Source organism: Desarmillaria tabescens (assembly GCF_030435595.1).
Source record: "Desarmillaria tabescens strain CCBAS 213 chromosome Unknown EV420scaffold_41, whole genome shotgun sequence".
In the NCBI taxonomy this organism is placed as follows: domain Eukaryota; kingdom Fungi; phylum Basidiomycota; class Agaricomycetes; order Agaricales; family Physalacriaceae; genus Desarmillaria; species Desarmillaria tabescens.
Genome location: NW_026848340.1, coordinates 32,997 through 58,371, shown reverse-complemented (window position 1 = coordinate 58,371; position 25,375 = coordinate 32,997). Strand labels below are relative to the sequence as shown.

Sequence of the window (25,375 nt, the reverse complement as noted above, 5' to 3'; positions counted from 1 at the left end):
ATCAGTTACCAACTGCAACGCGGGCGATCTACGTGGAATTGCGTTCACGGTTCGATGCATTTTTGTCTAATCTAACAGATCACCTAGTTATAACTCCACAATCAGTCATGCGACCAGATTTAGGTGTGCGTGTAGCAATGTGATATACTCACAGAATGATAACCAGTATCCGCATCCAGACATTCCCGCTGTAAGTCGAGGCATCAATTGTGTATTTTCCTCACCTGGCTGATATGGTTTCCTATACTTCTGCCCGTGGTACGAGTATTCCCGGGTCCATTTCCTTAACTGTCCTCATAGCTCATGTGCAAACGGGTCAGACCGTCAGTCGTAACAACCGTGCGGCACCGAGTGCATCTCCGCCACCAAACTCTATCTTGTCTTATTGTGTAGTGGGAGTAGCCGCTCCAAAGAATACGCGTAAGTCGGACCGACTCTGGTATTAATATTAATACCACCGCTCGGAGTTCACATGGTTAAAGTATTTAAGCTTAGGATTTCACTCGTTTTCCAACAGTACCATGTCAAAATTCGAGGTGTATGGGTACGAATTCCTGCCTGACCCCCCGCTAGGTGCGCAAACCACCGCGTTCTTAGGCTGAGTTTCTGCTCACGTTTACCAGACAGCAATGGCGTGAATCGGGTCAGCTATCAATGCACATACAGCTACCCATATCCGACGCCTGACCTTTCGAGGTACACAGGGGAGCGTCTCGAGAACTATCAAACACTGTCGTCCGGGAGGGCAGAACTATATTATCTGGTTCTCTGCTCACGCAAAATCAAAAGGGCAGCCGCTCAATCGTATGACGGACTTTTACCACAAATGGCATCATCCTGAGGATGCGTCGAGTCTATGGTACGGAACGGTCATTGTATTCAAAATTGTTGGGGGATGGCGAGGTACAATGGCATACGGACACGCAGACGAGAGTGATTTCGAGAGAATTCGATGTATAATTTGAATAGAGTCCTGTAATCACCGCGTCGGTGTTTTCTCCGATCAGAAGCAGACCCAGGGTGAAAACGATTGGTAGCCAAGTGATGCCCAAGTGAATGGCTGGGAGGAAACAACTACTATTCCAACGATGTCCGAGGTCCGATTGCTTGTCCCTGAGTATCCAGGGGTCCATTCCATCTATGTCTTTCCGGTTTCTCACCACAATACTGGTGTTTCGGAGATCAAAGATGAGTAAGATCGTCATTAAACGCCACTGGGAACTGCGCTATGGGCGTCCGCGCGATACCCGAATGGGCGATCTTCGATTGATGATTATTGATCTTGCTAAACTCCGTAATACAGGCACAATAACCCACTCAGATTAAACATGGGATCTTCATTCAGTTCTTTCCATGACTGGAGAAACGTGCGCATGAAATCTGTAAACTCGAATCCTCGGCCCACGGGCATTGCGAAAGCGGCTAACTGTTCTTGCTTCCTCCCGTCACTGTGAATAGAAGCGAGACCTTTGTGCAAATAGGTGACAACGTTTCGGTCTTGGGAAATTATGACGCAGAAAAGAGCACTAGAAGTTACGCCATAGGGAATAAGAGAACGTATTAGCCCCACATCAGAGCAGTAGACCAAGGTTTTCTGCGCGGAAATCGGAGAAACACAAGGAAGATCCGCAGCACATGGATATACAGAGAGGGCGCTTAAGACCTAGCGGCGACGTGTGACACGTAAATAAAAGTGATGCTTCCTGTATACCGCAGAATACGTCCGTGTTTTCCTACAAGAGTTAGGTCAGCCGTACAGTCAGCCAGACATAAAGCAGTTCTACGTCAGGGATTTTAAGAGGACAATCATTTCCATGGCCCTGGATCCTGCTGCTTCGGAGTGGAGCTGACCGTAGTTGACGTCCAAGTATTGAGTGCGATAGGCGGATTTCACTGAGATAAGAACCATATAAGGATGATCAGAGTAAGCGCACAGGGTGATTAGTTTAATGGACAAAGCCATGGAATTACAGAAACGAATTGGGCTACCCCAAAAGCAGGACCCTCGCCTCCGAGAATTACAAAGTCTACGACAGATATGCGTGCCGTGTTCTTTCTGTCAGGAGATAGGTACAGACTTACAGTTCGTCGTCGTAATTGCCATGCTTCGAGACCGTAGAGAACATACAATGCGAGACTGGAAACGATCAGCGAGACGACGGCATTCAATGATCCCATTAAATAAGAGTACGGGGTAGTAGGGTTTCTACGCCCTGTTCCGTGGCAGAATCTAGCGGGAAATATAGCGCTAACAGACGGCGACATCGTAGCCGTACCTGTAGAATCCACGATGATCCAGCGGCCTACAGGTGCGAAGTACAGCTTGGAACGAAAGGTGGGATGTCAGCTCATCATGGTGAAACTTGTAGTGAGTCAAAGTGCCGGCCGCAAAATAGAGAGCTACTCAAAAGTACCATCAAAGCTCAAACGTATCAGGACTAATCACTGTAACACGAAGCTCTCGATCATGTCCATCTTGAACGAGGTCGCCTCGAAACTATATTTAATAGACCCTCGGTAAGCGTCTGCAGAAGAAACTGTTCGTGAATTGAAAGTATCCCGTATCAGCAGACCCCACTCAGACATCGGTCCAGCAAATCATCCATACAATTGTACCAGTTGCACGTCACTTTCTGCTCTATAGGACATTCTAGTCCGTTATGTGAAAAGATTAGCTCAATACGCACAAATGCGGCACAATCAGGGGCACACAGAGAGACAGAACAACTTCCAATATCTCGGAGGTATTTCAGTTGCAAGGAGACGGGTGTGAGACTGTTGAAAGAAGCTAGGGATAGCGTTCTAATAGCATCTGGAATTCCGTGCCACGTAAATGAAGAATTGCCGCCGGTATATCGAGAAAAAAACCGCGGTCTTTTGCAAGTGGTGTGCTCAAACTGTAGGCGACATGCTTTTAGGCGTTGATCTTCCTTTCAGCCCTGGAAGTATAGCGACACGGATGCAAACGATAGTCATGCAGGGGAGTGATTAACCTGTCTATCAAGAGAAGCAGAATATAGATGCATCACGACGGGGCCCGATAGGATTCTAGAATAACATCGTGGCCGTGCATGGTGCCTTTCTTATCATTAAAGATTCGGGGAAGTGGGAGTGGAAGCTAGCCAGCGAAGGCGACAAATCGGGCTTCTTTTAGGGGCATCGGTGATCCCTGCAAGAAATTGTAAATCCTCGGCCATAGGTATTCCGTGGCACCGGTAATGGCAGAAAACGACGAAGGTATCTATCAGCGAAGCCGAGCAACAAGAGTTTTTACATCGTACGGGACAGTGCCTGTTGGTGCAAAATCGATACCGTACCGCCAATTATGGATCCAGGATGATGACAGGGGGAGCCAAGATAACTTTCTCACGACTCTTCCGATCTAACCCGTGTCATTGTAAATGCTCCCCTGCGTTTGAATCACGCTAAATCCTCGACATCCCGACAAAGTTACATCTCCAGAATGACAAGTGAATTATTTCAAGCTTATCATATGTCTACGCCCTTCCGTCTCCCTGCCCTTTCGTACGCGTGTGCTTGAATAATTGATCTTAGTTCAGTACATGTAGGTTAGACCACATAGCTTGGGTATTCTCTGCTCCGCATTCGACGTTCACGAATAAACCACTTCGGAGGGTAATTTTGCTTCTTTTCAGGAGGTACAGTAATCATTCTCACCACGAAGTCGCACTGTGAACGAATGAACTGTCTAATGATTTCTTTCTCATGGCGAGTCCAGCTACTGGCGCATGTGTTATTTCATCATCTCAATTATACAGCCGAAAACGTAGGCACTTAGGCCTCTCTGAGCCGATCGGGACGCGCACTACCATGTTCTGGCTGAAGAATAACGGTTACAGAAATTCGAGGAGGGCACGTCGTGATCAAATCGGCACGGTTTCGGAATTGATATGAAAAGGTAGCTGTTGTTCTCTCGCTTTATTAATTAGTATAGCCCACCCGTGCGGCACTGTGATTTTTCTAAGACCTTGGCCGGTGAGCTATATGTCTTCTGAAGAAGGTGAGAACCTGAAGGATGGCAAAAAAGAGAACAGTGTTCCACTGTCTACAAATCAGGTCAATGATGATTGCTTTGAATCTCGACCCTTCCTTTCAAGTAACTGTTCCACATATTTGAGTATTCATTGGTTCACAAAGAATTAGAACGAAAATTGTTAATAAGACTCGACTACGTGATGAGAACTGCGTACATACCATTCGTTGTTGTGTTATATGCAGCGGCATTGACGGTGAGACTTTACGCATCATTTGCGGTCGCCAGTGCTGAGGGAAACCTTATATCGGCAGCAATGGATTCGAATCGTCCTACATATGGTATCCCGTTGATCTATATCGGCGCGGCGAGATCAAGAACTTACTTCAACTTTGGAATAACCTTAATGAAAAGAACTGGACGGGCTCCCGGCTCCGCAACGCCAGCAAGTAAGGCGAGACTGACCATAGACTTGTAACAATGGCAACCGATTCGCCTCTTCCAATATCTCGCAACAGAGTAATGTCCCGAGTCCGGTATGAAGGCTCGCCACAATAAAGCGATACATGTTTGTGCTGATGAATGAAAGGTCAAAATCTCGGCCTTCTAAATGGTAGGGACAGCTGGTTTTGCCGTCCCGTTGTGAGTATAAAGCTTATAGGATACATTATTCCTGTACGGAATGGCCCAGCGGCTATTTTCGTATATTAGCGGGCCTGAACACATTGTTTATTATTTTTTTCAGCTGGGAGATCGAATCTCAAAACGACCACTGTGGACTTATGATCCCGGGAATCAAATTCGGTGTTTCTTCTATGAAACACGCTACCAAACCGTTTTTTTTAACTTACCCCCACTGTTCTTGAGCATGACGTCCATCATGTTTTAGAGTAACGGGTAAGTGAGCTGTTGCCTCTTTTCACGACTTTACCGTACAAGAGCCAAACACAGCCGCCTGAACCTTTATGCCACCCGTTTCGGGTACTAACCTAGTACCACGTCCATTTTACGGATGGCGCCACTCCATGCAGCAAACGGAAATTGATATGCGAAAGTGTCGAACCTCATTTGCAGGTTTGACCATAAGAGCACGGTTCTCTACCTGAGAGCTTGTTCCATCCCTCTTAGCGAGTAGCTTTTTGTTCAGATAAACCATCCGACATCTAAGTCCCGTTGATCCATAACCTAGCAGCGGTGCAACGCGGGACCAAAAAATTACCTTAATCTTGCGATAACTTGTTTAGGAGCAGAACTAGACGAGCTCCACAATACGAGCAAGGATCTGATAGAAAGCAGGTACGGAAAATCAAAAAATCAGAACACTGTACTCCCGTAAACCAGCTGAGGTGGAATCGAACCACAGTCGTCCCCCAGAGGGATCGAACTCTCGCTGGGAATAATATTCCCATTGACCTACGGCGGCCTGATCATCGACTCGTAACAATGCTAACCAATGGGCTTACTCGGAATCCCTGCTACCGGCTTGAAGAGGAAGAACATGGCGGAAGGCAGGAATGGATATTCCACAGGACGGAGAACGAATGATGACCGTTCGCAGCTGGAGGGGACACAAGCGCCCTTTTTTTTCACTGAGAAACGGTGGATAGTATGACAGAAGCTTAGCCGGCATTCACTGGGATAGTAAATCTAGTATTACTGTGTTTCCCTAGGTATATAACAGCATAAAAACCCGGTCATCTTTCCCTTAGCGAGGCAAAGAGGAGAGAAGAACGCCATCATATTGATGGATGTCATCTTGTATTGCAGTCTTGCTGTTACCGAGATGGGCTCGGGCCAGTTTACACCTGCCTCTCGCGCACCTATTGAATATCTAGAGAAAGAGAGAAGGGGAAAGCAAGCTCCCGGGAAGAGAAGCGTGTTAGAAGATTCGGCACTTTCGCATAGTCATTTCGTCATGCTAAAGAAAAGGCGTAAGTAGAAAAAAAGGTTCCATGGCGCGTGTAAGAGGAGAACAACGAATTTAATTTCCGAGTCGTTACAAGTGCTCAGCGGTCGCTCGGGGACTCGATCGCCCAACTGGACAAAACAAATAGATGAGTTTGATAGGCACCGAAACAACCACTAAGCCATATCAGCGCATTAATGGTCGATCCGATAGATATTTATATTAACACCAGGATGGGAGTATCTAACGGTCCTTCCGTTAATTGTGGACGGACGTCCTTTCATCTGCACACACGCACACATCAAAGTTTCTGGTGAAATGAAAACACCTTGAAATACGATTTGTAGCGTAATGGAATGCTCAATATTATTGTAGTTTAACCAAGGTCTAGCGAGCGGAATCATTTGGAACGGAAAAATACTGAGTCTTTGCGGATACAAATCCATGAGCAACAGACGAAAGCGAATGAGCCTCTTCAGCTTACGTGGAGCCCGCTGGGGGAAAAATGGAATCATGTTTTTATCTGTGGAAGGTGTGGACGATGTGGGAAAAGATCATCCTACTGCGCGGAATCGAACCACGACATCTTCTCGTAGATTCACTTGCAGGAAATCACTTAACAATTAATCCACAACAGCCCCGAGGCAGATTATTCAGCAAAGTATAACACTGAACAATAAGCCATCTCGAACGCTCGACAGCGGCATCGGGACAGGAATACTCCTCGGGAGGGGTAGCCACGACGATTCTGTGACACTGGAAAGTTCAGAAGTACATGATATCCGCTCTGTACATGCATGCACAACGGGTAACCTTTTTTGGCGTGCCCATCAGTAATCAGCGCTCAGCGATAAAGATGGATATGTGCACTCACCTTTAATAACCCATACCACCGAAACTCCAAGCCTTCGCCTATTCCTGGCATTTGTCAATTCCACGATCGTTGAGAGCACCGTCCGCGAGATGTTCTGAGGCTGCCGCACTGTCTTAGAAGCGAAGACACGAGGCTGTCCAAATACGGCGACCTGTTTTGGGGATATGCGCCAGTCGTACTCGTCGTTTGTCATCCAGGTAGGGTTGATCATGGAGTCGAAGGAAAACAAATGCGAGCTAGCTCAGTATCCTCCTCCAAAGTGGACGATCGTAGCTCCGGAGAGTGGTGTTCATCGGACCTGTTGACACAATCATGACCCTAATCGGACAAGCAGAGGTGATGAAAATCCGAGAGCATGTAGAGCAGAAATGAGGAGGGGCCACGAGAGAAGTGGTGGTCGAAGGAAAGGGGGGGCGCCAATATCGGACCGGGTCAGCCACGTGGACAAGACACGTCCTCTTTCGTTTCTACCCTCATCCTCGTTTCCCGCGGCCTTCCCTGGATTCTTTTGTCTCACTACGCCGATACTATCTCCAAAACGTATGATAAACAGTGAGATCTTAGGACGCCCACGCCAGCAGTAAAATGCTGGTTAACGGGAATGATGGACCGACGTTGCGGACATTCAGGTAAGCTAAATGTCCTGTTTGATCTATAGCCGTGCATGCAATGCGAGATCAAAAAATTACCTTAATCTCGCGATAACGTTGAAGAGCAGAACTGGACGAGCTCCACAATACAACTAAGTAAGAATCTGATAGAAAGCAGGTAAGGAAAATCAAAAAAAGGATAGCAGCTCTTATTTTACATGGCACTCCAGCTGAGGCGGAATAGACCCACAGTCGTCCCCTAGAGGGATCGAACTCTCGCCGGAAATGATCTCTCGTTGACCTACGGTAGCCTGACCATTGACTTGTTACAATGCTAATCAATGAGCCTGCTCGGAAACCGCCCCGTAAAGTACTATCTGCTACGAAGGTTCGTCGCGATAAAGAATACAAAATAACACGCATCCTTTTCGCTTTCTATTGACAAGGACGTTAACAACAGGTCAATCTTTGACAGAAGGTTAGATGGCATTCATTCGGATAGTAAACGACCATCAACTACCCCGTAATTCACCGTTTCCTGGACATAGAAATAGAGGCATTTCATTCTGTAGCGAGGAAGAAATGAGGGAATAACAACTTCACTGTTACTGTGATAGTCAGGCTCAGAAAGCGATAGCTTTCACCTGCTCCTCGTGCGACTGTTGGATATCTGAAGAAATGGCCACTCACTGCAAGGAGGGGAAAAAGTTCTCAGGAAGAGACGCGTGGTGCCTGTAAGCGAGATTTGAAACTCTTGCATACCTATTTCTGCTGTCGTATAGATTAGCGTCACCACCGAAGATCCCAAGGAAAATACTGTAGCAGGATGTTGTCTTAGGCGAGAAACATAGTGGAGCATGAAGGTTGGGGCTGTCCAATTTGACTATAAGTATGCGTTAAAGTGATGAAAAGAGGCAACAATACACATACCCGAGCTCTGAAATGTGACGAACGTCGCGCTAATAAGGTGTAAGGAGGACAATAGCTGTTCCGTAGCGTGTGTAATAGAAAAACACGGAATTGAATTTCAGAAACATGACAGTTTCACAGCTGAGCGGTCCTTTCGGGATTCGATCGCCCAGCCAGACAAAAGAAAAGGATAGTACTACAATCACATCAAGTACAGAAATAGATACTAAGCCATACCAGCACATAATCCTTTGTCACGTAGTTCCTGATTATCACGATGAGATGACAAGACCCAAGGTCCATTCATCTGCATAAGCACATATCAAAGGTTTCGGTGGATTTGAACAGCTGTTCGTATCATAGGTAAACGAAATCGTTCTGAAATGTGATTTGTAGCCTGATGAACTGCTCGGTATTTCAGCCAAGGTCTAGCGAGCCGAGTCGTTTGGAATGTAAAAGTACAATTGATCTACAGGAGCCGCGAAGTAGGTTATTAAGTGAAGTACGAGAAGAAGCAATGAGCCTGCTCGAAATCTCGACAGCAGCACCGGAGCAGAGTAAAGCTCTTGGCGAGGGGTAGCCGCAACGATATCGGGAAACTGAATAGCTCAGCTATCCGTGGCATCGGCTCTATACATAAGTCCATGAGGAAGCAGCGCCTCGGCTATAGACAAAGACGCGCGTGCTCACCTACGATAAAGTCCATACTGCCAAAACTCCAAGCCTTCGCTCACCCCCAGTGAAAAGCCCGTGATTTGGGGGAGATTGGTATCCAGTGTGGTAGGTTCCTGTCGTGTATAAACGCAGATTGAGTTTGCTTTGAACCAAGTTGTCGTCGTCGAAAGCAGCAGAAACACTGAAACTTGCCAAATTAGTCAAACCAGGCATTCCCTAAGTATGTTTGTGCATATTCTCCTCCGCATGTATATACCTCTTCAATTTGTCTACAACCAGAAGCGTTTCCATGTCATTCACCTAAGTCAACGCATGCAGCTTATGTCGCTACCAGAATGCCGGCCTCTCTGATGCGCTGCCCATGTTTCCGATTCTGCGTCACAAAACGTGACATCTGCCCTTTCTTCTTACCACCACCGTCATTTCTCGTGTACCGCCACCATCGCCTCCATGGACGGTCTCTACGAATATCAATCACCTGCACGTACAACAGGGAAGCCATCGCATCGACCTAGCTCTATCCACTCCAAGCTTTCTTCAAGGCGACTCGGGTACTAGCAAAACTACCTCGCCTGGCAGATGAAGCGACCTCCCGGTCTGATAATGTTGCATATATGCAGCTAGGCGGCAGGGTGTGGACGGTCCTGGCCAATTGGTGTGTTTTCCATTCAATTTATTCGCCCACATTTAGTGAGAAACCCTTCACCAGGACCGTATTGTTACGAATCATGCCAAGAATATCCTCACAATTCGTCCGCCTCACACATAGGGCGTGTGCGCGACTGGGCTTCGCTGAGTTTGCTTTCGAATCAATAACCCTTTCTATACTCATACCGCGTACCATAATAGGTCGAAACTCCCCGCGTTTCCGTCACCAATTGACAACTACACGGTCCGTAATAATCTGTTCTTCTTCGAAGTCCTGTGTCTAATTTTCCGTGTAGCGACTGTACCATCCAAAGGTATTGGCGGCCATGCGGGGTATTACTATGGATCCCGCAGCAAGGTGGGATGAGCTCGTGGTGGGATAAGCGGAGGAGTAGGGTTTTGCCCAGTAGGTAGTGAGCGTAGCCACGGAATGTGTCGTAGTGGCAATAAATCAGAATCGACTGCAATTTCTCCCAAACGCTATTATATAAATAGGCTCTGGTATATTCGGGTCGATTTAGGCCTGTAACCGTAAACGCACATAATGGATGCGAATAGAATATTTTCGTGTATTTGGACAAACGTAGATTATTTCCACTACAATTACAAATAGTCTACGGTAATCTCCCCCAAATCACGGGCTTTTCACTGGGGCTCACCCCTCGCACCGTCCACGAAAGATTCGGAGGCATCTGCACTCTCACTGCCCAAATGCGGGCGGTGGCGACTTGCTTATATGCGCCAGTCATACCTGTTACTGGTCCTTTGTGGTCCCGCAGTGCTTGAGACGATAGCTGATTATGACGTCAAGGGAGAACAAAAGTGAGCTAGGGCAGTATACTCAGGCGATCGTGTCTCTGGACCGGGAGAGTGGTGTTCATTAGATGCTATGTGTGCACTACAGCCTAACGCTGTAGACACAATCATAATCCAATCAGACAAAAAGGGAACAGACCGCGTACAATATGATAATCAAGAAGTCAGCATACAATGCTGTGATTGTGATGTGTTAGACAGAAGCTGGGTCTGGTAACATAGGTGGGTACAAGAACCATAGGCTCGCCGAGAATAACGGAAACCCATGTGAACGTAGGGGAAAAATGAGGAGGAGATGCGAGGAAATGGTAGTAGAAGGAAAAGACGCGCCGATATCGGACCGGGTCAACCACGTGGACGTGACACGTCCTCTTTCATTTCTACTTCCATCCCCGTTTCCCATGGCTTTCCTCAAATTCTCTCGTCTCTCGTTCTCGATACGCTAAGAGGCTCTTATGACTGTATGGGAAAGATAGAGAATCGAGGACGCACAGTAAAAGGGTGGTTAACAGGAATGATGGGCCTTCAGGTAAGCCAAACAATTTATTTTATGACCGTTACCACCTTTAACTTGTTTATTTTCTCAGGATTGCTATACACAGAAGACTTATAATTCTCTCCTTTTGTCTTCGCGACGTACTCCTTATCTTATCAGAAAGGAAAAGCCAGCTATCGGACTCAAAGTTACAATGTGTCGTTTCATCGTTTACTTAGGGAGGGCCATGTGCTTTTTGCTACACTGACGATAACTATATCGGAGTGAAGGCAGTAAACAGCCGTCATGCCTCGCCTACCATGATCATGTAGCCCTGGAAAACTGACGAAGTTCAATAAACAGAGTCGTTTTGGGCGAGTTGTAGAGAGTGGTGATTGGTCTTTCACGCAAGATTCTGCCTGCTTCGATTCTCTTCCGAAAGAAAGGGTGAGAAAGATCCCGCCTCTTTACGATTGAACTGAGCGCGAATCCTGTAATAATTTGGACCGTAGGAGTTGCCACCTCTATCGGCTTATTGGGCGAAACAGCGGCCATCTAGGTGATTGCGTGCACAGATTCTATTCCCTGTAATACTGACAGAATATAACTCAGATTAGAATAGCGAGTATTGCAGAAGGAAGGACGACCATCGTAGCATGCAGAAGGTCTGATTTGTTTGCCTGTATAAAGGAGTATTATCCAATCGCACTGACTATGGTACCATGCCAGATAACAGCGGTAGTTTGCGACACGCTTATCCTGCGCTAACTGTGGATATGGCCTCAGATCTAACTCTGAATCCCCATCACCGTTTCATTCAATCGTCTTCGTCCAGTAACCTCGCGAGGTCGATGCTGTATTCAATGTGGCATACAGTCTGCTGCATTGGAAATTCTAACGGAGCATGTCTCCTTCTCGTCAACCAAAGGAATGTCTATATGGATATCGCTATGTAAGGCAAGCATAACTCAATTCAATGCGTTAAATATCACGTCTCTGATATGTGTTATAGTTAGGCTGTACCTACCTACCTACGACGATCTATTCTCTACGTAGTGCTAGCGGTAGAGAAGCTTCGCATCACGAGATACATCATATAGCGAATGAATCATTCCTCGACACTTTGGTTCAGAATTAATGTTGCGGTGAGGAAGGCATGTCTTTGATCAAACTGGCACCGTTTTATAATTGACATCAATATGTACCGCTTTTGCATAACAGGAAGTGCAGGAAATTAAAAAAGGCAGCAGCTCATATCTTCAAGAATTCCAGCCAAGGCGCAATTGAACCACACTCGTCCCTCCAGATGGATCTAATTCTCGCTGGAAATAATCTCCCGTTGGCCTACGGCAGCCTGACCATAGACTCGCTAGCAATGGTACGATGCCACCTCTTCGGAAACCTTTCTATGAAGAATGGTCGCAATGAAGAAGAGAACATGACAGAGCGGGACCTTCAATCTCTGTTACACTGAGTGAAAACCAGCGCGTCCCATGAGTCGCGCTGTAACAAGGCAAAGCTGAGAGAAGGACCTGGATGTCTGCTGTCGATAGATGTCAATACCGAATAAGAGATGTATTCTGAATTGTAAAAATACTACCGAGATGTGCCAGGGACAAAAAACGATGGTTCCCACTCATCCCTCGCACGCCATTGGACATCTGGTGAAAGGGTACTCTTGAAGAAGAAAGAAGCAAGCTCTTAGAAAAGATATGCGTTCTTAAGGTCCAAACATGTTCAATGAGATTCAAAACTTTCGCATAGGCATTGCTGCTTGCCGCATAGAGTAGCACTACCCATCACATAAAGGCGGTACCAGGTTAGCATCAGGAACGGTCATCGGGGAGGGTCCGAACAAACCCGTAGCTTACCCCCACGAAGGTTGAGTGCGCTACCTCCTCGCGGGATTCGATCTGCCAACTGGATAAACATAGCGTGTCTCGGGGTTATTATATACCGAAATAACCACTAAGCTATATCAGTACAACCAAAAATAGTCCCATAAACATTTGTATTCACAACGGCATGGCAAGACCTAACGTTCCTGGAAGGCCGAGATTTTCCCATTCATTTTTCCGCACACGCATATATCAAAGGTTCCGGTGAATTGGCAATCTTCGTATTATAGGTGGACGTACGTCGCGAACGTCGTGAAATAGAGCTTGTAGCGTAATGAACTGCTCAATATTTATAGTGGTTTAGCTGTTTGAAATGAGAAAACACCTTGCGATGTGGCGGCGGCGATATCCTGAGCCCTTGTGGATACGAGCCCATGAATAGTGGAGTATGACACTAAGCAATGAGCCTGCTCCAAAGCCAGACGGCAGTATTGGAATGGAGTGATGATCTTCGGGAGGGGTGCTCGTCTGTCGTAGTCTTAGAACTATAGCTGCGCATGTAGTAAACGGAACACGGAGACGAGCTAGTTCATTACCCAGTTTGAGAACTGGAGGTCGCATCTCCTGAGAGGGCGTGCAGTGATGTTCATGGGAAGCTATGAGTGAGCTGAAGCCTGTAGGCATAATCATGATCTAATCAGACAAATAAGGGCATAGACTACGTACAACATGACAATGCGACCGCAAAGTGGCATATATGCCGAGTGCTGCTCCTCCTTGATTATCCACTGGTATGTCACAGTTACAGGTATTGTAGTCAGAGTGTTAAGACGATGCAGTCGAACTAGCTTTGGTAGGTACAAGATGGCCTTCGGAAGGCGGAGCGGTATCGGCTCTGCTCTCTAAGAACCATAGACTCGCCGAGGATAATGAAAATCCAGGAGGGAAAATCCAGTAGAACGTAAGGCAGGGATGAGGAGGCGGCGCGAGGAAGAGGGCAAAGGTGCGCCGATATTGGGCCGGGAAAACCACGTGGACAAGACACGTCCTCTTTCACTCCCATCCTCGTTTCCGGCTTTCCTCAAGTTTATTCGTCTCTTGCTCCCGCTCTCGTTGTGCTCAGAGGATCTCCGGAATTTACGATAAATTTTGAGAATTCGGCATGCTAGTAGTAAAGGAGCTGTTCCTACACTAGGGAAAGTGAAAGAGTTACTTATCTATATATTTCTTCCACCTTCTAGTGTTGATGTTCTCAGTGTCGATGCCCGTAACTGTTCAACCGGCAGAGAAACACTGTGACTGTGCTCCCCCGGAAATGACGCGTCCCACTATATCGAGCTCGAATTGCGTCTTGCTCAGGCGGTGTGGCAAATTTCTCTTGCTATTTTCAGCTGTATAATGTAGGCTGTCGTTCTAATGTCTGTATCTCATCTTCCATGTGAGAATTGACTAACTTTGGGACCTTATAGGGATATATTATGATCGCCGTATACGGATTTTCGTCGAGATATCTGCCTCGCTGAACTAAGCTCAATGTAGATTGATAAAGAAAGTGAGCTTTGAAACCTTACATTTCCGCTCAGATGCTGGAGGGAATCTATTCCTTTTGGTTCATATATACGGGTTATCTAGATATCCATAACCTCAAATCGACACCTCATGCATTCAATATATTCTGACAACATAGCCTTCTAATGAGCCTAGGTCAAAATTCCTTCCATTTACTACAATTTTCGATTTCGACTCCGGATCTTGTGGATAGTTCAAATTTCGAGGACTGGAACCTGTTTAAGCTAAGATCCTGCAGATCTGGACATCTCTCGGAGATTAAATCTACGATTTACAGAACCCGTTCTCATCAAATATCCGAATCTCTGGGAGCAGGGGGACAACTTCTTTTTCATCCCCAAGAAATCCGCTCGCTAACCATCAATATGATAGACTGCACCGACCAGAACAGCTCACTATTTCTGTACTGACCTCATATAGTACTCCCCTCCAAACTGGACGGAGCATGGAATAGTTGCCATAACAGCTAATTCATGATAGTTCAGATGATGAAGAGGTCTACATTCACTGGTCCATCTACTTCTGTACGTAAGTTACTACCGTCTATCGGGTGCGCTTGTTCAGAAGCTGATTCTCAAGCAGAACACCATCCGGATCATGGTGCTTCCCTGGAAACATCACGACACAGACACCGGACTCCTAATGAGCGCAGACTAGCCTCTTCAGGTCTATATCTCCGAGTGTTGGATTAACGCCTGCTGCGATCCCCTAGATGCTGATTTTCGAGCGGTGTTGGGTCAGGAGGTGTCGTTGGTGAGAATGGCATCATCCTTTTGCTCCCAGCCTGAAGTGAATCCATAGTCAATTCAACAGGACAGAGCCAGCAATAGCGGAGATAGTCCATATCATAAGATTCGTCGTCCAGTGAACGTTCCTGATTTTTGACACTTCAACTCAGAATTAATGTTGCCGTATGCTGGACATTAACAAATTAAGGGAAGTGTATTTCAACCCAAAGGAAGCCGAAGTGTGTTATCTTACTCCATTACCATCCACGAATCTTTGGAAGGTTTTGCACTTCCAGCTCTGATCTGTCTGATTTTCATGTAGAATCATTCCTCCTCGCTTTCTCTGATATTTCTGTCTCTTCCGTCTTCCGATTAACGGCTGTGATCACGGCTTATATCAATACTGAAGTTCTGTGGGTGCGAGTCGAAGAGCATCTGAGCGGTACATGCATCGCTTTGGAACCATTTGTACAAGGTTTGTCATGCTGGGCGTTCTGTGTTCTTTGCGCTCACCATTTTGCTTTAGGTGCTTATCATATGGCTGGTATTTCCTTAAACCAGTTTAGCCAGGCGATATTGTCCGCCTCCCATCAGATTTCTCGCACAACAATGACCAAGGTAAGTCTCGTTTTCATTAGAGTATCTCACAACTTCGTTGATGAGGTGCTCCACCTAATACGAAGCAAGATGTGCTCTGAAGTATGTTAAAATATGTGCTAGACCTCAATGCAGTGATCATTATTGCTAGGTTGTGACATAGCGATGCCTGAAAAGGCGCACATCGATCTCAGTTCCTGATGTCTTAGCGTACGATTCCCACTCGGACAAAAATTGTCGAGTCGGCGAGGCATGGATGATCATGGAAGGGGTTGGTCGATTCCATCTTGTAACAGGATAAATCGAACCATTTTCTCAGGTTGACGGGAATGACACCGCATCAATATGGGACCATTAGTCATGAAAAGAAGCACAAACTATCTCTTGCTGGCGAAAAACTGTATTTCCCTACTGCACGTGAGTGTAGGGAAGAAACCGTAATGCATAACACTGGACCCGTTTCCTTGCTTATTTGGACATGCATAATGCATAACGATTGCTTTGTTTCCAAGTTTTTTCGTTGCTGCTTGAAAAAGTTTATGAAATTCACTGTGATTGTTCAATGCCACCTTTTGCCGTTGCTTAATTTGGAAACTGTAATGCGTAACTCCAGGTCCGTTTCCAAGTTTCTTTCCATCCTGACTGTAACACTCATATTGTGGCTGCTTCCCTACACTCACGTACAGTACACTCTCTCCGGTTCAATGCAATAAAGAGCATCTACGAAGATTGAGGACGTTTTTCTATTGGACCAATAGTTACGACAGAGACTAGTGTCACCTACAATTCAGCTCATCGTCATGAATGCAGTCCATTTTTCAATGCTGCTGACTGGCTCATTGCTGTTGCTGGAGGACACACGGCATTTGTGCTACCCTCATCTTCCGAATTCCATGCCCTCGCCCACCAGAGCTATGTACACTCCATAATCAATCTTCCCCTAACCTCGCTAAGAACAGAACACCGATCGTGTTGAAACACATCGATTTGTCGATGCAGAATATATTCGTCCACTCTCATGGCCCAACTGGGATTGTGGGAATTATCGACTGGGAAGGAACACGTACCATTCTGATGTGGGCTATGATTGCGCATTTTCTGTGGCCGTATTTTGCGCCTACAGCGGAACAGCATCATTTCACATAACTTAATTGTGCCTTGCTTAGATCGCCACGCGGGATCAAACCGCTGAAGTTCCCCCTACTTCTATTGGTCTGTAACGGAATAAGGTCTAGTGATAACATGAGGGTATCCATAGGACAATATTTGCAAGCAGGAGGATACTCAGTACACGATCCTTGAAACTCCATCAACTTCAAGAGTTGAAGGCGTCAAAATGAATAAGAGAACAAAAGCACTTGTTATGTCAATCAGTGCCAATGAACAGATTCTAGTCGTTCAGTGTCGAGTCTCTGTGCTTTATGATACCACTGATGAAGCTGGTAAATATAAGGTAAGCAGGACATCCTGATATGATTCAGCAAAAAAAAAGTTTCTGAAATGTGCCTGTTGTGAACAAAGGGGCACTATATCTTACAATGTCAGAGTAGGAGCGCACTGAAATGAAAGCGAGCCTCTCACGGTACAGAAGCACTACTTGGTCTCCTACATTTGCCATTATTGGGACGAACTACTGTTGCCCCGGTGGACGATCTGGAAACCTTCCAGAAGCGCAATGGTTCAAGTCCATTGAATGGCAATAACGTTGCAAAAGCACATCTTTTTATGTTTCTTGGGGATTACACAATGCTTCCAGTTGCACAGTAGTGAGAAGAGGAACGCTTGGTATTCATACCTCAGTGGTTTTGCATCCTGTCCTGATGTGTCGATGTAGATCAAGGTGTAATGGTACCTAAAACCAAAACCGCTTGTCCATGGGTCGAATTCATGGGTTGACTTTGCAAGAGAGATGCTAGACATATTTTTCCCTTGTTTAATTTTTTGGAGACATGATTCCAGATAGCACTCGGGATCTTTAGTGTCTTTTTTTTTTTTGGAAAGAACATCTTATCTAAAGGAGGACGCTGCTTGTTTTTATATTTAGTTCATGCATAAGTCACTTTGTCTGATGGGGAGAGGTTTCGTTATCTTGAAACTTGGTAAATTGATGGAATAACAATTCAAAAATAAAGTCTTTACAACAAAAATCCGTTTCGCCAACTTGCACAGTCGATTCTTTGGCTAGCACTGGCCCATCTATTAATTACCTTTGATTATAGATATATGTCGTCCTCTTGGGTCAGCGGTAGCACGTGAACAGCTGCATATGGTGGTTCGAATCCGTCTTCAGACAATGCGCAATCTTCAAAAATCGGTAACAGTTTTTGGCCACTTATTTTGGTGCTGTGTGTGATGTTGAATTCTGCCACTAGATTTTGGTGGTCCAAAGGATGCAGTAATTTGATTTCCCCTGCCTTCGTAGAATAATGGGACAGGACCTTGGAAGATCTCTTCCGACAGGCAGTACGGTGCTAGGTGCTTTCTTAGAAAATAAGCTTCCTTGTAAAACCTGTCAGCGGTCGCAAGATTACGTATATTCATAAACGGCGATGTAGTACATAGGTAGGAGAGATATCGTCAGCCGTAAGGATGAACTGATACATCTCCAGATGCGATGGTTCGAATCCATTGGTTGACAGTTCTGCAATAACCCGAGTCTTTATTTTAATTTTGGACTTGAGGTTTTGAACAGGTTCAAAGTGGTTCAACGCGTTGTCAGTCCTCGAGGTAGACAAAGTGTATTCCCTGCTGACATGGATGTGGCCCATTTCGAGTTTCGTGCCAGTTTGATCCTCAGGGCGGTTCGTAATGGCAATGGCCAGCTCTGGTGTGTTGATTGCCGATATTGGGAATTTTAAATGCCGACACCCCCCTCCTCATTTTCTCCCAACATCAGTGCTTTCGCCTCTCACTCGCCAACCCTCTTGGCCTGAAACACTTTCATTGGAGGAGGATAGGCATGATATTGGAATCACTGTTCTACGAGTATCACATCAGGAGCTAAAGGAAATATGACTGGATGCTGTCCTAGTGAGTTTCTATCTGTCCATCTGCTCTCTCTGCTGCTGATGTTGGTTATACGCTGCTTACCAGGCACATCAAAGAAAATCCTGAGATTGCTCCGGAGACGGCTTTGCATGTGACAACATTCACTGTGATGCTCCTCAGGCTTCCCGATAGGCATGTATTCTCTCTTCTGGTCTTGATTTGCAACTATATGCAGCCAACACTCTGGTAGTCACTAATCACACCTCAACATGAACGACATTCAATATCTGATGCAGCACCCCCAAGTCTCTGATCCATGTCAGTTCAATGCACCCTAGTAGCGTAACAGTCACTGGTTCTTACTAGACGTGTATGACAGGATGACTTCTATGTCAGGTCCCTGCATTTCCTGCATTGCTAGGCATGGAACAGCTTAACGGCAGCCCTTATTTTGGATCCACTCGTGTAGTCGGCCGTGGAGAGCTACGAATACATGTCATGCCGGTGAGTAACTGCCTATCTATTGGTTTGCCTGTTCTTGACATTTAGCCAGATATAAATTATCATGAGCATACCCGCCGTCCATATGGCGGACTAGCTTCAGCACTTTCTCAGCATTCTGGTCATGAATCAGGATTATCCCAATACGTTGAAATCAGGTAAACCGTTCGCCACCTTTCCTTAGTCCTTCTCGTCCCACATGACATTCCAGCCTTGGTCGCCCCACATACGAGATCCTTGACCTTGTATGGACACTTTGTTGATGTAAACATAAACTATCTCTTCATATCTATCCACCTGACATCCCTTTAGAAGGCCTATCCTCTTTATGGCCCTCGTCACATATAGGGTTATTTCCCACCCAAAATATCTTTGGTGTAGAAGCATCCCTCCCAAGTAAGGATACCCGGGATATTCGCTGCCTATCCGTTTCCAATATCTGACTACCCAGTGAGTCAATATTACCGTGCTTTCAATCTGTACTAACAATTTACATGCTAATAGCACTATACGGCAGCCATGTTTCCACTATCGGGTTGGCAAATAATTGTGCTTGGCAATTGCATATCGGTGTTCTTCTTCCAGTTCTTCTGAAAGGCCGGTCCTCGATTCACCATGCAGGTCGCCCATGCTCTGTGGTAACACTCTGGACATCATCTTTCAAGGTGAGTGTGCTGTTCCTTATCACTTTCATTGCTCTGCAGAATGGTCTTGTTCTAGGTCGGCTATGCTCCTACATGCTCAGAAGCATTCTTTGGTAAGCAAACTATCCCAACTTTGTGTGTGCATTTTTTATATCTTCATCAGCCACTGTAGAAATGGCAGATCAGCCCTATCTGATGTAACAGAGACCTGTGTCTTCAGATGATCGTGGTTCAATTCCACGCTGTGGCTATTAGTATGAATGTAAGAGGTGATGACTGTCTGCCTTTTAGCATCTGCAGGGAGAGTTTTTTTCTATCAAACTATTGTAAAGGTAAGGTATTCGGCACCCGGTTCCATCCTTGTTGCTTGTGGTTTCATGCACACTGAGCAAGAATGATCACATGATGTTGACGCATCGATGGCTGATCGAATTGGAATACCAAAGGGCTATATCCACAACATGCAGTGCATATTATGTCACACCAAATGGATGGCTTCGCAGGTTCTTTCCAGGTCTCTGGCATGACATGCATGCAGTCATCTTGTTTCCTCAGAAACCTTCTTTATGTGCCATTATTGATGAGTGGTGTAATTCTACAAATGGGACGGTTCGAATCCCTCCATTGGTAGATCGAGATGTCGTGAAACGCTCTACTTTTTTTTGTGCGACATGCCAGTTTGCCAAATGCAGAAGAAGAATCACGTTTTTGGAGAGGTCCGTCTGCTAGTAACTGGACTCTGTTCTTTTCTTCCTGATGGTCTGAGGGCGGTCGTCTTCCGAGTCCATCTATTGGTAGTCATGTGTAATGCATATGCCTTTTTTTGTTTAGCATAGTCGACTCATTTCCTCTGTCACATTTATAGGAGAACTAATGGCTAGAAGAATCCATAGTAACAATAACACTGTACATATGAATTGTTTTCATTTTGTTTTATTACACAGATGTGTCGACCACTTACATCAAGGGTACAATGTGAAGATACAGTTGTTCGAATCCACTTACTGGCCATGTTTTGGAAGACGCAAATTTTTCGATGCCAAGTATCATGAGTTTGATGAACGAAGTCTAGGTAATGACCTTGGTTTCTGGAAGAATGGGTCCCATCAGCATATATTGAGTGACATGGCTATGGCAAGGCCATATAGCCAATATTGTGTACAATTGCCCTGTAAGCACAGGAATTAAATTGTATACAATCCTGTGAGGCCTGAGTTGTATACTTACATGACTTCTGATATGTAATGGCCTAAATCCGCATTTTCTCAACTATTAGGCACATTTCCCATTGGGATGGGCTAGAATTTTCTGTGAGACCTTTCATAAAAATCTATAATTAGCCTGTGAAGTCAGCCCATCAATATCTGGCTGAAAACGGCTGGATGCGACCAAATGAAAATGGATGTAGTGGCAGTGCTGAATTTTTGATGGCATCATAGGGGCTATTTTCCGGTCAGAATAGGATTTAGGCTGGTTTCTGAGTGCTCAGTGGGTCAGGGAATGGTACTGGAATATTCATAAACCTAAATAACATAAGATCTGACCTACTGATGAGGTATGGGGGCTCTGGAGAGCATGTAATATAGGATTTTCGCAAAAATAGCTGCAATATTTGCTTTTTGGGGGATTTTTAGGGTGATACATGCATTGGATCGACCGGGGGACTTCACCAATGAATTTCCTGACCTTGAAAACCCTCAAAAGATCCCTCTATAGCACTTGTGGCACATTTTATTACCAGGATTAGATGAGCATATTGGATTTTTAGGATGCAGCATGCTTTGGATTGCTTTGAAAACTATACCAGTCGATTTGTACACTATGAAAACCTTAGAATACATTGTCTTCTATAATATTTGACCTGTATAATACTGTAAAAAAGTGGGGATTGGGGTGCACATATGGTTTATTTTGTTTTCTGTGCTTCGGATGAGTCTGGGACTATCACCAATAGATTCCTTGACATTTCAAACCCTTAAATGACTATAGGAACCTTTTATTGGGCTCCATAAATGATGGTAATAACAATATTACAGTTTAGGAGGAGCACATATGGAAAATCACTTTTCTGTACCTCGGAATACTTCAGAACTTCTACCAGTGTATTTCTTGACCTCGAAAACCCTCGGATAACACCAGGATTTAAAGAAAACCTACAAAAATACATGTTAAAAAAGAGTAATAGGGGATGGAGGAGATATACCTTGTATTATGCATTTCTAGTGGTTGGAGAAGGTATTCCTGTTATATGAGAGACGATATGTATTGTATAATCATTTGTACAAATTCCCACATTCATCTGAAATGTATTGGAAGAGATATAAGTAAATCATTCTGCAAATGATGAGGAGCACATCCCCAATTTCGATATTCTGATCATTCTATAGCTTGGGGAATGTCAGAATCGGATTCCTTGACCCAAAAATTTTCCATATGTGCTCCTCCTAAACTGTAATATTGTTATTACCATCATTTATGGAGCCCAATAAAAGGTTCCTATAGTCATTTAAGGGTTTGAAATGTCAAGGAATCTATTGGTGATAGTCCCAGACTCATCCGAAGCACAGAAAACAAAATAAACCATATGTGCACCCCAATCCCCACTTTTTTACAGTATTATACAGGTCAAATATTATAGAAGACAATGTATTCTAAGGTTTTCATAGTGTACAAATCGACTGGTATAGTTTTCAAAGCAATCCAAAGCATGCTGCATCCTAAAAATCCAATATGCTCATCTAATCCTGGTAATAAAATGTGCCACAAGTGCTATAGAGGGATCTTTTGAGGGTTTTCAAGGTCAGGAAATTCATTGGTGAAGTCCCCCGGTCGATCCAATGCATGTATCACCCTAAAAATCCCCCAAAAAGCAAATATTGCAGCTATTTTTGCGAAAATCCTATATTACATGCTCTCCAGAGCCCCCATACCTCATCAGTAGGTCAGATCTTATGTTATTTAGGTTTATGAATATTCCAGTACCATTCCCTGACCCACTGAGCACTCAGAAACCAGCCTAAATCCTATTCTGACCGGAAAATAGCCCCTATGATGCCATCAAAAATTCAGCACTGCCACTACATCCATTTTCATTTGGTCGCATCCAGCCGTTTTCAGCCAGATATTGATGGGCTGACTTCACAGGCTAATTATAGATTTTTATGAAAGGTCTCACAGAAAATTCTAGCCCATCCCAATGGGAAATGTGCCTAATAGTTGAGAAAATGCGGATTTTGATTGGATCCAGGCTTTCATACATGTGTATACTTATCAGGCCTGCAGGCCTCACAGAATTGTATACAATCTAATTCCTGAGCCTACAGGAAATTGTATACACAACTGGCCTTATTCTCAGAGATGCTACAGCAACCTTCCACAATGCCAACATTGGTAATTTCAAACTCTGCGCGGTTGCTTATCTCTTCCCGCCGCTAACGGAATGCCCACATGGTCGTGTTGAGAGCTTTTCCTGACAGTAAGCATTAGTGCTACATTTCTCTCACTCAGTGAGTTTCCAGAAACTCGATTGAACACATGCATGAATAGAGAACTCCTGAATTTCGATCAGCAAGGATGCTGCCTGGAACAGGCATGCTATGACTATGACTCGTGCATTGTAGACCCAGACTCAGGCATTTCAGTAACCTGTATCAAGGTACCCTGTATAATTTCACCCCTCCCTCAGATAAACACACACCCCTTCAGGTGAAGCTCAGATTCCTATGCCAAATTGTCATCCTACACAACTATTATTGTGTTGGACCTCTTTCCTTTCCATGAAACTCACCTTCAGGCCTTCTCTCCGACTAGCTGTCTGCCAAACCCTTTCTGATCATATTAGTGCATGAAGGAACTGGGTCAACATGCTCCTTTCTCTTTGCAGAGGAGCCTAAATCAAGGTCAGTTAAATCATATGATGGACGGATTCTCAGCCCACAGATGACTTCAACACCTCAGCCATATAATAGATGGTCTTATCTAGGAGTATGTGACTGGACCCTTCTCCCTGCCATCATTCCACCAGAGTAAGAAAACTCTGCTCTCGTGTGGCTATGTAAATAACATTGTTTCTCATACAGGTATCTTAAGGACACTGTAATCTTTGGCCCGCACAAAGTTCGAAGTCATATCATCTTTGTCCAATAGTTGTTGGCAACACGACACCATTATCAGGCCCAGTAAGTAGCCTGCCGTCTCTCCCTTCCAATTTGTATTGAATAATCTTTATCTTATTTGTCGTTTGAGATGTATATGCTGTTAAATAAGTAGACATTATTCAGCTGAAGTAGGGGACCAGTATCGCTTTTCCACCCCTTGGAAGTAAGACCTGCACTCGAGACTTCTCCCTTCTTGCCACATATGATACCTGTAAATTCTCCTGGTTACTCTTACTAAATCTTTCTGGAACAGAAGAGCAAGCCACTGTTTGTACTCTCCTCTGGGCTGCCTTATGACTGTTTTTCCAGTTATCCTTTCTCAATAATGGCCATATAGCTGCAGGGATCCACCACCAGAAGCATTGATGGTGATGATCTCTGACATCCATATGGGCAGCGGTACACTCGTCTTCGATCCCTGTCATAGCTCCATATTTTTGCTCCTCTTTCTAGTGTATACTCCCAGCACAACATGAGGCCAGTGACTTAGTCGCAATCTTAACAGAAAGCCAACGGCTTATCATGGGTCAGTGGTACAATTCTAAAAATAGAACAGTTCGACTTCTCTCCTCCCCATGTGTAGATTATGGCTCTGCCAAATGCAGTGTTTTTGGCTGACCTTCTCCGGTGAACAGTGAATTATAATCATAATTTATGCTACATATTTCCTAATCTCAAAGAAAGAGGTGTAACACGCTGTGATACTATAGCTACTTGAAGGGACTGGTCTACCTGTGACTGGACTACTCCTTTCATTTCTCTCCTACCCTACAAGCAAGATGTGCATCCCTGGTTATCTTAGGAACCTAATATTGATTAGTGGGAATTTTTCTACACAAGCGAGATGGTTCAAACCCATCCACTGGCAACTGCCCTGCATGTTATTTGTGGACGAGTAGGTTTTTTTCTCTTCATGTTGCAGGCTTTGCATAGTTCCCTGTTCATGTGATTCACAGATAGTTTAGTCTGAGTAATGGCTTGCTGATTTCCACCATGACGGTAGAACATGAAAGAATTAGCAATGCAAAGTGCTAGTTGAATGACTAGCTCATGAGAAGGAATCAGATGCGTCAACCCCTTGGATGAGGAGTAAAATCTGATAAGGTTGCACCCGATGTGTAAGCGATGTGAATTTCTATGGACTCATAATCGTGTCATTCATTTAGCTTTGTTTACCTACTCCTTCAGATGACTACGTATGTGCTGTTTTTCAGCCTTTTTCATAGCTTTATCTAGGATTTCTACCACTATGTTGTGTCTTTGACTCTATCTACCTTGGCAATATATGCCCAAATTGAACTCAATATTGGGTTGAAGACCCATCCCGTGGCAGATCCTTTACACAACGGTTCAAGTCCATCTTCAGGAAATATCATCGCTCTAGAATAGGCACAACTTTTTGGCCACCCTATTCAAGCCTGCGTTCTTACCAATGATTTGCATATGAACTTGACCTGGAACGAAGA

The 25,375-nt window shown here is 44.9% G+C and overlaps 4 protein-coding genes across 4 annotated transcripts; 3 read left to right on the top strand and 1 right to left on the bottom strand.

Annotated features, from left to right (window-relative positions):
* The first annotated feature begins 9,329 nt into the window (after window positions 1-9,329).
* On the top strand, window positions 9,330-10,045 carry EV420DRAFT_841607 (uncharacterized protein). The gene is made up of 3 exons (XM_060483667.1): window positions 9,330-9,603; window positions 9,658-9,840; window positions 9,893-10,045. The coding sequence occupies exons 1-3, from the start codon at window positions 9,563-9,565 to the stop codon at window positions 10,008-10,010; spliced, it is 342 nt and encodes a 113-aa protein (XP_060326508.1). The 5' UTR covers window positions 9,330-9,562; the 3' UTR covers window positions 10,011-10,045.
* Window positions 10,046-12,483: 2,438 nt separating this feature from the next.
* Window positions 12,484-13,415, bottom strand: EV420DRAFT_1483415 (uncharacterized protein; the record flags this gene model as incomplete). The annotated part of the gene is made up of 4 exons (XM_060469983.1): window positions 12,484-12,564; window positions 12,759-12,807; window positions 13,026-13,064; window positions 13,111-13,415. The coding sequence occupies 4 exons, from the start codon at window positions 13,413-13,415 to the stop codon at window positions 12,484-12,486; spliced, it is 474 nt and encodes a 157-aa protein (XP_060326507.1).
* Window positions 13,416-16,585: 3,170 nt separating this feature from the next.
* Window positions 16,586-16,765, top strand: EV420DRAFT_1275653 (uncharacterized protein; the record flags this gene model as incomplete). The annotated part of the gene is made up of 1 exon (XM_060467916.1): window positions 16,586-16,765. A coding segment is annotated over one exon (180 nt), but the record flags the coding sequence as incomplete, so codon positions are not given.
* A 1,865-nt stretch (window positions 16,766-18,630) lies between these two features.
* Window positions 18,631-20,731, top strand: EV420DRAFT_1483413 (uncharacterized protein; the record flags this gene model as incomplete). Its single annotated transcript, XM_060469982.1, has 11 exons — window positions 18,631-18,689; window positions 18,713-18,853; window positions 18,904-18,925; window positions 19,004-19,111; window positions 19,206-19,266; window positions 19,457-19,504; window positions 19,613-19,773; window positions 19,829-19,865; window positions 20,431-20,468; window positions 20,584-20,644; window positions 20,697-20,731. 11 exons carry the CDS (start codon window positions 18,631-18,633, stop codon window positions 20,729-20,731), a joined length of 771 nt encoding a protein of 256 aa, XP_060326505.1.
* Window positions 20,732-25,375: the final 4,644 nt, after the last annotated feature.

Coding starts and splice junctions, on each gene's coding strand:
- EV420DRAFT_841607 (XM_060483667.1), top strand. CDS start 9,563: ATGCAGCTAGGCGGCAGGGTGTGGACGGTCCTGGCCAATTG. Junction 9,604..9,657: donor TGGACGGTCCTGGCCAATTG/GTGTGTTTTCCA, acceptor ACCCTTCACCAG/GACCGTATTGTTACGAATCA. Junction 9,841..9,892: donor CACCAATTGACAACTACACG/GTCCGTAATAAT, acceptor TTTTCCGTGTAG/CGACTGTACCATCCAAAGGT.